Below are 13,959 nucleotides of genomic sequence, written 5' to 3'. Positions count from 1 at the left end.
ACCCTAAAACTGCCCATAGTAAGGTTCATCATAAGCTCTTATCTATTTTTTACGTGTTGTATTTTGTTGTTGTTGGGTTTTCAAATTATGTCCCATACATGTTTCTTTTTTTAACTTGCTGGTGTGTTGCATTTCCAAAAAAAGAACCTAAAAAAACATGTTTCCCAATATCAAAGATATGTTCATTACACCATTTATTATTAACTTTGCGGGAGAAACTTTAACTTAATAATAGTAATAATGAAATGCAATAAGACATTGTATTATATCTAATTGAAACCAGGGCAAAGAGATCCAAGGGCATTGCATCCTTTTTAAGGTGTCCTTTGGGAGTATACTTGTCCAGGATATCCTCCTCTCTAGCAGCAATCCAATGTCTAAATCAATAGACAGGCTTCACAGGAAAGAGGAGAAGCAACGACTTAAAATGGGCAAAGCTTTTGAATGTTACTGGGACATTCGATAAGCTTTACTAATATGACACAGGTGAAAAGAGGCACACATAACTACCATATTCCATTTGCAATTCAATCAGTCATTGTCCCTTGTATTCCCCTGTTTTAGATCAAATATGCACATATATCGTCTCTCCAGTAGATGGCAAAGTTTGACTTAAAAGCACAACTCCAATCTAGTTACTCGGGATCTCTGTGACCCTACATGCTTATACGTGATAACCATGGAGCAACTACAATGTGAAGAGAATGTGAGCACTTATAAGCCATATACGTTTCCCAGAAGAACTACAAAGAAGAGTCAAATTGTCCACCTCTCTCACTTAACACACGCACGCACGCACGCACGCACGCACGCACACACACACACACACACACACACACACACACACACACACACACACACACACACACACACACACACACACACACACACACACACACACACACACACACACACACACACACACACACACACACGCAGTCTTGTGTAACTCTCCCTTCCTCTCTCCCTTCCCCCTTCTCCTCGCATCTCCCTCTCTCACTCACACACACACACACACACACACACACACACACACACACACACACACACACACACACACACACACACACACACACACACACACACACACACACACACACACACACACACACACACACACACACACACACACACACACACACACACACACACACACACACACACACACACACACACACACACACACACACACACACACACACACACACACACTCCCACTCCCCTCCTCATCCTCCACAGCCCACCAGAATCTGTCAATGGAAGATCCTGGTATTTCTCTCTGCTGGTGAGGACACGCCAGTCAAAGAGAGTGGAGACTGAGCAGAGCGCACAGTACAGTCAGCGATATTCTGATGTCATGTGAAACAACTGGAAGAATATTGGATATTTGTATTTATGAAAACGGACCAGTGGCTTCAAAACACTGACATTCGCGTAATTTGTTTTTTTTCCAACGTTTTACGCGCGCTGAAGTGCCCATGGCGCTTTTTACGCACTGCATGTAACCAGTGATTTGGAGCCTAAAAATATCGTAAACATGGATTAAACAGCAGGTAATCTTTCTTTACTTTAGGAGAGCTCAAATGGCGGCACTTCGTAGGAAATTTGGTGAAGACTACCAGGTGGTCAACACAAACCGGGCTACCACTTTTGCTGCTCCGGTTAAGAAAAAACGCCAGCGCTTCGTGGACAAGAACGGTCGCTGCAATGTGCAGCACGGAAACCTCGGGGGAGAGAGCAGCAGGTACCTATCTGACCTCTTCACCACTTTGGTAGACTTAAAGTGGCGATGGAACCTTCTCATCTTCACCCTAACTTACACCATCGCTTGGCTGTTCATGGCATCTATGTGGTGGACCATCGCTTATATCAGAGGAGACATACATCATGGCCATGGCCATGACCCTTCCTACATCCCCTGTGTGGCCAATGTTTACAACTTCCCCTCCGCTTTTCTGTTCTTCATCGAGACTGAGGCCACAATCGGTTACGGTTACCGGTACATTACAGAGAAGTGCCCGGAAGGCATCATCCTCTTCTTGTTCCAGTCACTGATGGGCTCCATAGTGGACGCTTTTCTCATCGGATGCATGTTCATAAAAATGTCCCAACCTAAGAAACGTGCAGAGACGCTCATGTTCAGCCAGGACGCGGTGATTTCTCAGCGAGACGGCAAGCTGTGCCTCATGTTCCGTGTGGGCAACCTGAGGAACAGCCACATGGTGTCCGCTCAGATCAGGTGCAAACTCATAAAGGTAAGCTCGAGCACCAGATTTTTCTGACGATAATAACTCTTCAGAAAAACTTGCTGAAGTGCGGAAGTTGAGTTAAAGTTAAGCACATGTTGTTGTCCATAAATCTACCTTCTTTCAATAAGATTAAATTCTTACATGTAAATAAATATTCAGTTGTCCAATTTATGATACTCCATGCTGCTGCATTAGTGTGAATAATTAAAGTATTGTTTACTATAGAGTAAAATAAAAAAGGCAATTTATTTGTATATGCACAATGACTGCAGGAATGAATGACAGCTGGTAGCTCTGAATAATCTTCATTCCCTTTACCTTCCTCATCTGAGTCCACAGGAAAAGAAATAGCTGCATAATGCCGGTTTAAATTAACCTTTTGTTTTTCATAGCTTGGTATTAAGCAGGACTCACACTATACTTGTTAAACAAAACAGGCTTAGATAACATTACCATAATCCTCCAGCTGCAGGGTGAGGCTGAGAGTGTCAGCAGGTGCATCTCAAACACTGAGATAAGACAGGTCTTTGTTGGAAGCGCTGCAGTGCCCAGCGTCAGTGGTGACACCTGGACAGAAAGATGTGTATCAGTAAATACATGAGGCAAAGAGATGGCCCCCTGAGAAAGACAGTATTTATGGGCCTCATATATAAATTATTATTTTGTTTATCTTTGGGATTTATTTTCTTAAGTTTTCAACCCTTCAGATATACAATTACACACCAAAAAAAGAAAGGTTTTTAATACAAACTTTGCTATGGTGGTTATCTACTAAGGATGACCTCAGCTGTTTTCAAACCAACTTCGCACACTGAAACAAGCAGAAATGCATAAAATGACCACAAACAATTTGAAGGTCATGCTCCTATTATAATTAAGGAAATAGATCTTCTTTCAGCCATATATTGTAAGTCGCTTTGGATAAAAGCATCTGCTAAATGCAATGCGATACAATACGAATGTAAATCCATGTTAAATGTGTAAACAGGGCCATAAAGAAGACCAACAGCATTGGTGAGGTGCTTGGATGTTGTTTATGTCAGTGTTCTCATCTGCACAGTCACACCAAGCAATGATTGGTCAGCTTAATGATGCATGCAGGAAAGGAGTTATTCCTCAGTTAAAAGCACAGAGGAAATTAACGACCAAATTGACAAAAAGTCTATGCCAACTCCCCTCCTCTCTACTGTGACATGTAAGCTATCAGCATCTCCATCATAATTGTTCATTTTAGTTTATCGCCACACTTGAACAAAATAATAATCATAATCAGGAATAATCTAGATTTGTGTTGATTAAAAAGACAAAGGCATGCAAGGCATTAAATAAAAGGTTCAGGATTTGTCTCGCATTGAAGAGCCATGCACTCCTTTCCTACTGAACTGCAAGAAATACAATCTCTATAAATCCAAAGACCTCTCTGCCAAGCCCACATCTTTTTTACACTATCTCTCTGTGAAATACAATACAAAAAACAGCATCCACTGTGTGCTCCTTGGTGGCTTTTTTCACAGTTTTGCTCCAGGGCTTTGTGGTCTATCCTTATTCTTCCGCTTCAAAGACTTTCTTACCGAGAATGAATTTCCTCAGCAGCTCGTTCAGGGCACAGAAAAATGAACAAGTCATTGTGCAACAACAAAAGCATGTTGAGGCTGAAATAGTCATATATTGTCATATTACACATCAGATAAATTGTTTAAAAAAAAATCAAATAATAAATAAAGTAGTAGTCATATTTTTTACTAAATGCTTTCAGTGCAATCCTTGCGTAGAAATGTTGGTGGTGCTGTTGAACTGCTACCTTCTTCATGTCATACCTTTTCATATGAAATACTCAGGATGACTGGCAGACGAAGCATTTTAACTTAAATAACCACCGTGTGTGTTTGTGTGTGTGTAAAATATTTGTTTTGTTAAAATAATTTTAGTGATGCTGTATCTAAAAACAGATTGGATAAACAGCTCACTGACACAAAATCTAAACAAATGCTCCTAATCTCTTCTACAACTTAATTACTTCCATGCTACCATCTCATGGTATAGCATCTCAAATGAATCACATGCAAGAGTTAGTTTTAACCAACCCAAATAGGTTATGTGTGAAAGGAAGCAGTAGCACCTTTGGGTTTGACCCTGTTCACGTGTTGGGGATGTTGACACAAAATATAGTTTAGTGCAATGCAGCGTAAGATTAAAGTAGCAGTTTTTCACTGACCATTGATTTGAAGTGGGCCTCTGGCCATCTGCCCACAACCAGGTTCAGAGTTTAAGTCATTATTTCCTCTCAGTAAGGGCCACACTGCTCATTAACTCTGTTCGAAGGTAATTTGGCCCGCAGTGGAGGGACAGGAGAAAGATTTTAGCCACCTGAGGTCAATAGAGACAGAAAACAAAGACATGGCCTTCATATCTGCAGCAAGAAGAAAAACAGAAATATAATATTTGTCCAACAGGGGAAATGATGAAAACCATTAATTCCTGAAGGCTTATTAGTCTGTTGTGTCTTGGGCTGTGGTCGAATATGGTATATTTTGCTTGGGTAAGGTTCCTAACTGAAGTAAATGATCCAGAAGTATCTACGTGCAGCCATGGTAAGAGTTATTTTAAAGGAAAGGTTCTTTATTTCTTTACTGGACCATCATTTACCAAAATGAAATGATCAAATATTCCAATAATTCCTTGTGGCAGCAAAACATATATGTCAACAACATCCTTGCAAGTGCAGTCTGGTTAAGCAGCAGCCTGTTCTGTAGTCCTTACAATCTGTCAAATATTTATTCAATTTTTTTTTTACGGAAAATAAAAAAGGTTGTCCCTTTTTTTACATTACATTACATTTAGCTGACACTTTTATCCAAAGCCACTTACAATAAGTACATTCGACCAGGAAGACACAACCTTGAAGAAAACAGAATCATATAAGTACATCAGGTTTCATAGAGCCAAACATTTCAAGTGCTACTCAACTGGCTATAGATAAGCCAGTCCTTTATTAGTATATAAGTGCTCTGTTAGCAGTTCTTTGTTAGTAATTCTATCGCTTTTTCACATTTAACATATCCCCATGTTGTTTCAGTAACCCTGGAGTCATACAAGGTGACAAAGCTACAAGTGCAAATGTACAATTGAGCCGTCAGATGAAGATGCAGGTGTTATTTAGTGCAGTCTAAATTCTATCAGTATAACTTCAATCCACAGAGCCCTGTCAGATGATAAGGCCTGTTAAAATTGGAGCCACTTGGTTCTGTTGTGTTTGGACACCAGAGCTCTGCTGAACTGTCTTGGATGATTACTGAGTAGCAGCACGCAGGAGAAAAGAGAGGAATACACCAATCGAAGCTGTCATACAGAGTCCCACCATGAGCAGTTGAAATGCAGCTTTTCAGAGCCTCCATGGCAGCCTCAGAGGGCTTCCTGCTGGAACATCCTAGCTGAAAATATGACTCGAGTATTGGGAGGGTGGAGGAATTGATTGAAAGTGGTGAAAAAGCTGGAGAGACGTTTGTAGTAAGAGGGGATGCATAGAAAGAATTACAGCATTTGTTCCTTAATATTTTCATTGTGCCTCCTATTTCAAAGACATACAAGGGAAAGAAATCCTCTTAGATGTATATCTCCTTGGAGGATTGCAGGATGGGCTGCATACACTCTTCAACAAAACTGGAATTGATTTCCATTTCTCATCTAATAAGAATAGAGATGCAATTATACTATCAGGTTTTAGAGGGCTGCAGAAAGGCCTTGAAAACCTGCATTGATGAGAAAGACTAGAGCCAGAAAACCTCAAGACTCTGGACTCCTCACGCTACTTTCACCTTTGTATGCTAAACTTAAATAATTCAGAGTCTACACAGTTGTATAGAGTGTTTTACTTGGAGAATACATGCTCAAAATGAACAAGCGCACACAAAATCTCGAGTCTTTTTGTTTAAAGGCATTCCAAAAAAGGCCTGGGGGAGGTGAAGTGTTCATTATGTGAAGGCTGCAGACTAAATTAGCTAATGCAATGTCATTTTTGAATAAACATTATATCTTCAGGCTACTGACAATAACAATGTATGAGCCTTGTTCAAATATTTTTCACACCCAAGTAGAGGCGGCACAGTCATAGCAACATTTTTGGCCAAGAACATTGTGACACAATTTTTGCCACAACAATCGCTAAAGTCCCTAAATGTCACATTGAGCTTGTCAACTCTTTCCAAGGAGGCACATGGAAACCAGAGCATAATGCATAACAACTAGATTTCAGGCAAAGTACCACCAAACTACATTTAAAATCAGTTTTGTCTTGGTTTGACTGACCTGACAACCACCTTATTTTGGTGAGCATAAGACTCTACTGCCACATAATCAGTTCTCATTCATAACACTCCGTTCGATGTCTCACTATGGGATGCGCCTCATCGCGGAGCAAACAGAAGCATCAATCTCATTACGCCAATCCTGATTGGCTGGTGATCTTGACGTCAACGTCAGGGAATCACCCCCTATAAGTAGCCTGCGCCACGACGCATGCGTCATTCAAACACCTCTTCTCGCTTCAGAGCACATCTCTACAGTAGCCGGACAAGCTTAACAGTCCACAGACTGAACCCAAATCCAAAACATTTCGGTCGACGGGCACTCGCCGGCTACTCCTTCTGCTTCGCAAGAAGACGGTAATATTAACGCCAGTTAGTATTAAAATCGACCTCGCTGTTTCTTTCCCCGGAAAGTAAGGTAAGGTTTTGATTTTTCTCAAGCTAGCTACGCACGTGTTGCTAGCTAGCTAGCTTTGCCTTACTACCGACACCACGGTAGCGAGGACCCTTTTCTTTTTCTCTCTCACGGAGGAGAGAAGGATTAGAAGTATATTGACACACCAGTCAATATTCTTTGAGAACAAAGGACCCACACCGTCCCTTTTTCTCCGGATTAAGGACGGGTTGGTAACACTTTTCTCTCAACGACGTACCTGTTACGAGCGGGTCCTCTCCACGCCACGAGGCGAACAAGATGGACGCCTCTCCCCCTCACACCAGAGGAGTCAGGGACTCGGAGGCTCGGTCATGCGGCTGCGGGTTGAAGATAGCAGGCACAGACTCACACCAGGTCTGCTCATCCTGCCTCGGGCTGGAACACGCCCAGGAGGCTATCGACAACCCCGGCTCGTGCGGGCATTGTGCCCGTTTCACCCGAAAGAGCCTCCACCGACGGCTAGCACACCAAGCTAGCTTGTTGGAACAGGACTCCCTCATGTCCACTGATTCGCCGTTTGGCAATCAAGACACGGGGGCGTCCACCGCAGAGACTGAGCCACTCACTGTGTCGGTCTGGGGCTCACTAACAGCGGCAGCTGAAGGTGGGTGGTCACCACGGACGCATGTCTGACAGGCTGATAGGGTATTTACGAAGGTCGCCCGGTGAGGGGTCTCTGGAGCAGAGACCTCCAGCGGGTGCACATAAATCACCCGGAGCTTTTAGCGGTGTTCCCCACCCTAAAACGCTTTCTGCCTTCTCTCAGAGGACACCATGTCCTCGTGAGGACAGACAACACGACCACAGTATCGTGTATGAACCGCCAAGGGAGGTTGCGTTGTCTCCAGTCACACACACTGGCACACAAACTGATCCCTTGGAGCGGCAGACGTCTCCTCTCTCTGAGAGCGACGCATGTACCAGGAGTGATGTACCTCGGGACAGAATTACTGTCCAGAGGTGCACCACTCTATGCAGACTGGACTCCACATCCAAGGATCGTGAGTCCGCTGTGGGTGCGTTACGGCAGAGCTGCGTTAAATCTGTTCGCATAAAGAGAAAATGGTCAATTACAGCTGTTCTCTTTAATGCACGATTTAAACGCACTGTTAGGCGGGGACACACTCGTACACGATTGACCTCCGGGTCTTCTTTACGCGTTCCCACCCCTGGCTCTGATACCCCCAACTCTGGCCAGAGTGAAGGAGCAACGCCACACACTTATCCTGATGGCTCCGCCCTAGCCCGCAACGTACGGGCTGGCGGAGATATATCAGCTGTTGTGCGGGCAGCCATGGCAGCCCCCACTACGCGTGACAGATTGTCTCAGGCGGGGGGGGCGATCCTTCACCCACGCCCAGAGCGCGGGGCACTATGGGCCTGACCCGTGAGTGGTACAATCTGAATACAGTGGGACTCCCTCAGAAGGTGATAAACACTATTCAGAGTGCGAGAGCTTCCTCCACCAGGTCTCTTTACGACTGTAAGTGGAGGGTGTTTGAGGAGTGGTGCCTTCAAGAAGGGCACATCTCTTTTCAATGTCCTGTCGGGGTGATTTGATCATTTCTACAGGACTTGATCGATAAACACAGAGCTTTCAAGGTGTACCTGGCTGCTATTGCTGCATGCCATGTGGGCTTTGAGGGTAAGACGGCTAGCCAACATCATTTGGTCTGCCGTTTTATGAAGGGAGCTCACAGGCTCCTCCCTGTCTCCAGGTTGCTGGTGCCCTTATGGGACCTGGCAGTGGTTTTAAATGGGCTCAGAATGACCCCATTTGAACCCCTGGAAGGAGCTGACATGAAACATCTGTCACTCAAGACAGTGCTGTTACTGGCCCTGGCATACGTCAAGCGGGTCAGTGATATTCATGCGCTGTCTGTACATCCCTCATGCACTCAGTTCGCCCCAGGGCAAACGAGAGTGTTGTTGAAGCCCAACCCTGCCTTTACACCAAAGGTGGTTGGTTCGTGTACCCCAATTGACATTGAGGCATTTCCTCCGCCGCTGGTTTCCTCCGGGGAACAGCAGCAGGATCTGTTGTGTCCAGTCCGGGCTTTACACACATATATGGACAGATCAAAGGAGCTTCGTCTTAATGACCAACTCTTCGTGTCCTGGGCTAACCCTCACAAGGGCAAGCCTGTTACTAAGCAACGGCTCTCCCACTGGATTGTGGAGGCAATTGCTTTGGCCTATACGAGTCAGAGTTTGCAAGCACCTTCGGGTCTGCGGGCTCACTCGACTCGGGGCCTGGCTACATCCTGTGCTTTGTTCAAGGGTGTTTCCATCCAAGACATCTGTGCAGCGGCGAGCTGGTCCTCGCCGCTCACTTTTGTCCGCTTTTACAGGCTAGACGTCTCCGCTCCAAGCGTGGCCCGAGCAGTGCTGGGCACCTTGTTGAGTCGGGACCCACCTGTTAAGTTCTGGTTGGTTGGTGATTTTTGAGATAAGCTCGTCTGGCAATACGGGAGCTACAATTTCCAATAGTGAGACATCGAATGGAGTGTTATGAATGAGAACTATAGGTTACTTACGTAACCCCAGTCTCAGAGTAACATGAAGTGAGATGTCTCACCAGACGGCCCTCCTTGCTATGGTGAAGCGAGAAGAGGTGCTTATTTTGAATGACGCATGCGTCGTGGCGCACGCTACTTATAGGGGGTGATTCCCTGACGTTGACGTCAAGATCACCAGCCAATCAGGATTGGCGTAATGAGATTGATGCTTCTGTTTGGTCTGCGATGAGGCGCATCCCATAGTGAGACATCTCACTTCATGTTACTCTGACGACTGGGGTTACGTAAGTAACCTATAGTTTGACATGCATCCTTACCAGATTTACAATTGTATCTAGCAGCTTTTCACTTGTCATTCACCATCTTTCTTTATTTTTCAGAGAACCTATAGTATAAATAAAAATACCTTAAGTAACAATGCAGATTATTTATGTTATAGCTTTCCCTTTATATATAGCACATTTGGGACGTTAAGAGTGTGGAGTTTAAAATTGTTGGATTGGTTTATAGTTCGATTTGTTTGACAGAAATGTGTGCACATATTGCAGGGGTTAATAACTGCAATATTCATTTTGTCATCCATAATTTAATATGAATTCAGGTAGTCTTTTTTAAACTTTGTATGGATCATCTATGTCAGATTCTGACTTGGAGCAGCTTGGCATGTGAACAGAAATTGGTCTTTCCTAGGATGTTCCTTGAGGCAGACATTTTCACAGCAGAAGAGATGCGGCAGAAGGCTGAAGTTTGATGTGTGTGAACAGCTCATTATTACTCACGTGAACCTAAAAACAGCTTGCCAGTCTTTCTTTCATATGTTTACCAACAGCTTTCTGTCAGCTATTTCTGTGAAAGGATAATGGACAACAGATAAGTCCGGTTCTCAGTAACAGTAACCATGCCCACACTGACTGTGTAATCTTTCATTTTAATGTTAGCCTTCTATACACTCCAAACATTCTTACACCCAAAAGAAACGATATGCTTTCTAGATTTCCAACACTGGCCTCATGATAACTGGGAAATGGTCAGCATGCTCCCTCCAGCCTGTGTGGCAGGAAAAAAAAGAGACAGACTCTCTTTAGCCTCAGTGTCTCTTTGTGATCGCCCATTTTAATTTTGAGAAAAGCCAATCAGACAGCACATGTGTTGTAAATAAGCTGCATTTCAGTTTATGATATCGTAAAACAGTAGATTGTAGTAGCAAAGGAATTGCTGTTCACCTGGTAAACAGACAGCTCGAATGAACTGTAATCAGGGGTTTTCAGTTGACTGAAAACAAAAAACTATTAACAATTTAATCAACAATTTTGAATGATTGCGTCTAAATTGTCAGTTTGGCTGTATGGAGATTAATATGTTGACCTTATAAACTGGTCAAATGCAACTGCACAAATCTGCTTCAAGAAGGTTATGAGTTTTTGGTATAATGATCATTTTAGAAGCTGTAGTTTGATGGGTCTGTTAAATTGTATTACATCGCACAGATTCTGTTATTTAGCCCGCCCTAATTGAAATAAATGGGGTGGACACATAATAGAACATCTGTCAGTCTAACAAAAAACAATTCAGCAGCACGACAAACTACATCCTCCACAGAGTCATAGAACTTGTTGTATTAAATACACAAATCTCTTAATTTTTTTTATATAACAAGACAAGAGTCCTGCAATTAATTCCGCCTATCTAAAAAGGTATTTTGTTCAGTTAGGTACACCTATCCAAAAATAATGAAGGCGGAGTCTATTCTTTGACACAAATGTAAAATGTATTTTGTTACGTTCCCTCCTAAACTAGGGGTACAAAGGGAAGTAACAAAACACAAAATCTACCGGGCGAGAGAAAAAGGAGAGGACACTGTCCTTTGAAGCCACAAAGTGATGCTTTAATTAATGAAAAAGAAAAAAGGCTCACCAGCCAATTCACAAAACAAAATTAAAGTAACTAAGAACAACTTTCTTCTAAAAGAAAGTGACTAAATTAAACAATACACAAAAAGGTAAACTGGAGCACATCTCCTAACAAAACACAGGCCTCACACAGAGACAGAGACAGAGACAGAGACAGAGACAGAGACAGAGACATGCTGCACACATGCAGCCAGAGGAGAAGGAGAGGAGCCACTGCAGCCTTCCTCAAGTCCTTTAAGGAGGCCCTGATTGGGGATTGGGAGTACCTGGGGGAGAGGCTGCACCTGGAGACAATCAGGGAGAGAGAGAGACACACAAAAGCACACACACACAAGCACCAACTGCGGCACGTAGCATATATGTTTACATATTTCCATTTTCGGAGTTCAGTAGAAAAATCAGCATTGCATCCCATGTTGAGTTGTCCAATTCATTTCGCTCTTGATCTGATTTGACCAATAGATCTCACTTAGTCTGCCTGAATTGTCTGAAATGTAAGATGGCCCCACCTTTTTAAAATGCAGCGAGAGGGTATCTGGCAGAAGGGAAGCCATGAGATGTCGTTAGCTTGTCAGCTGACCTGGTTGCCTACAAGCACCTCCACCCACTCTCAGGCTGCTGATTGATGAAGGCCAGACAGAGCATGGAGTGGACTTGGGTAGGAAGATCAGGCCACTTTAGTTCAACCCGGAGAGACGTGATGTAAGGAATACATATTTATTGTTTACACGTCATATGAATGAAATGATTGCCATGATAATACAAAAGGAGAATGGAATGGTGTTTGGCGATTAGGCCCCGGTTTGCAGGATAATCATTCAGGAGGGAAAGCACCGCTCCGATGAAATCCCCAAAACCAGTGAAGTATGAAATACTGAGATGAACTGAGTTTCTTACCTTGTGGGGTGACTGTGGGGATCTGGGGATGAAATAATAGATTAACATATGTATGCGGCAGTGGGCCGGAATCACTGCCGGAGCTTACGGGTCATGCTGAGACTCTGACGGCCGAAATCAGTGCCGGTCTTATCTGAAAATGACCTGAGGGTCGCCTGCCTGGCTAGCAGGGCTTGACTACGCCACCCGAAGGTCGAACGTCCTGCCGGAGCAGGGATCTTGTTTTGTAACTGACACCGAAGTGTACGGTGGCCCAACGTCCATGACACCGAAGTGTACGGTGGCCCGAAGCCACGACACCGAAGTGTACGGTGGCCCAAGTCCACGAGACCGAAGTCTACGGGGACCCCCGGTCCACACCTGACTTCGCAGGATATACATTTTACACGGACACATTTGAGCAAGTGCCTGGGATTTAGATACCTGCGTGCAGGAGAATGTAGCCCGTTACATGTAGATGCAGCGTGAGACAAGACATTGTTCCCTGTGGGCAGGGGCCCACGGACTAGGACAGGAATGCAGTTTGAAATCTGATACCATGATGAGACATGTATACGTGTAGACGTGTTATGAACCACCACCAGTTATATGCATAGATACCATAGTTAGGGTCTGAGAGATCTTTGGGAAGCCCGTACGGCGCTGATGTCCGGCTGAATGTAGGTTGTGAAGGCGGAGGAGGACCACCGTCCTAGTTGTTGTAGGGATGAGGTAGAGAGACCTTGATTAGCAGCAGAGGTGGCTGCACCTATCCTGAAGGAATGTCCCGGGTATGATAGGTGATAGGCCGGATTTAATGAGAACTTGCTTGAGGTAGAAATTGACGGGGGCCATGACCCTGCGAACCACTCTCCCTGGAAGAAACCCCTAAAACCCACGGATGGGGTGGCATCCGTGAAGAACCTCATTGAGTCAGAGGAACGCACGAGGTCATCGTAAAAGAAAGTAACTCCGTTCCAGTGGGCGAGCAGGAGGGACCAGAAACGTAGGTCTGAGCGGCAGCCTTCGTCTAAGAAAACGCAGTCATGGAGGTTGTCGACCGCTGATGCTGCGTCCAGGAGGCGGGAGATGAACGAGCGCCCCTGGGGGATGACGTACATGGCGAGGTTGAGGTGTCTGAGAAGGGAGAGCAACTCTTGTTTTGTGATAACTTGTTGCTCGCAGTATGACTTGATGATGTCCCGGATGCGCTGCAATTTGTCGGAGGGGAGAGACGCCTTCATGTCTATGGAGTCAAGGATGATGCCTAAGAACTCTAAGCGTGTGTTGGGACCTAACGTTTTCTCTTTGGAGAGAGGGACACCTAACTCCTGAAAGCAATGTTTAAGCTTGGCCAGTGAGATCCCTGAGCTGTCCTGTGGCGGATCTATGGGGAGGAAGTCGTCCGGTAGATGAAGGACGGAGGGGATTCTGACGATGTTCAGCAGGATCCAGCAAAGCGCTTCCGAGAAGGAATTGAAGATGCAGAGGCTGCTTCTGCACCTGGAGGTCAGGCGAACGGCGAAAATAGAGTTTGGACTCCCACTTAATACCGAACAAATTCCACTGAGACGGATGAATGGGGATGATTTTGAAGGCATCGGTAATGTCCGCTTTGGAGAGCCGAGCTCCGTGCGCTGTGAACTTGATCATCTTTATTGCATT

General features: G+C 44.6%; 1 protein-coding gene across 1 annotated transcript in view; it reads left to right on the top strand.

Annotated features, from left to right (window-relative positions):
* Positions 1 to 1,217: 1,217 nt before the first annotated feature.
* Positions 1,218 to 13,959, top strand: part of kcnj19a (potassium inwardly rectifying channel subfamily J member 19a) — a 44,741-nt gene continuing 31,999 nt past the window's right edge. Inside the window, exon 1 of the mRNA XM_034090049.2 lies at positions 1,218 to 2,255. Coding sequence (XP_033945940.1) covers positions 1,584 to 2,255 — 672 coding nt within the window. The 5' untranslated portion in view covers positions 1,218 to 1,583. The remainder of the gene's footprint in view (positions 2,256 to 13,959) is intronic.

Source organism: Pseudochaenichthys georgianus, chromosome 8 (genome assembly GCF_902827115.2).
Source record: "Pseudochaenichthys georgianus chromosome 8, fPseGeo1.2, whole genome shotgun sequence".
Classification (NCBI taxonomy): domain Eukaryota; kingdom Metazoa; phylum Chordata; class Actinopteri; order Perciformes; family Channichthyidae; genus Pseudochaenichthys; species Pseudochaenichthys georgianus.
This window is presented reverse-complemented; position numbering and strand designations above follow the sequence as displayed.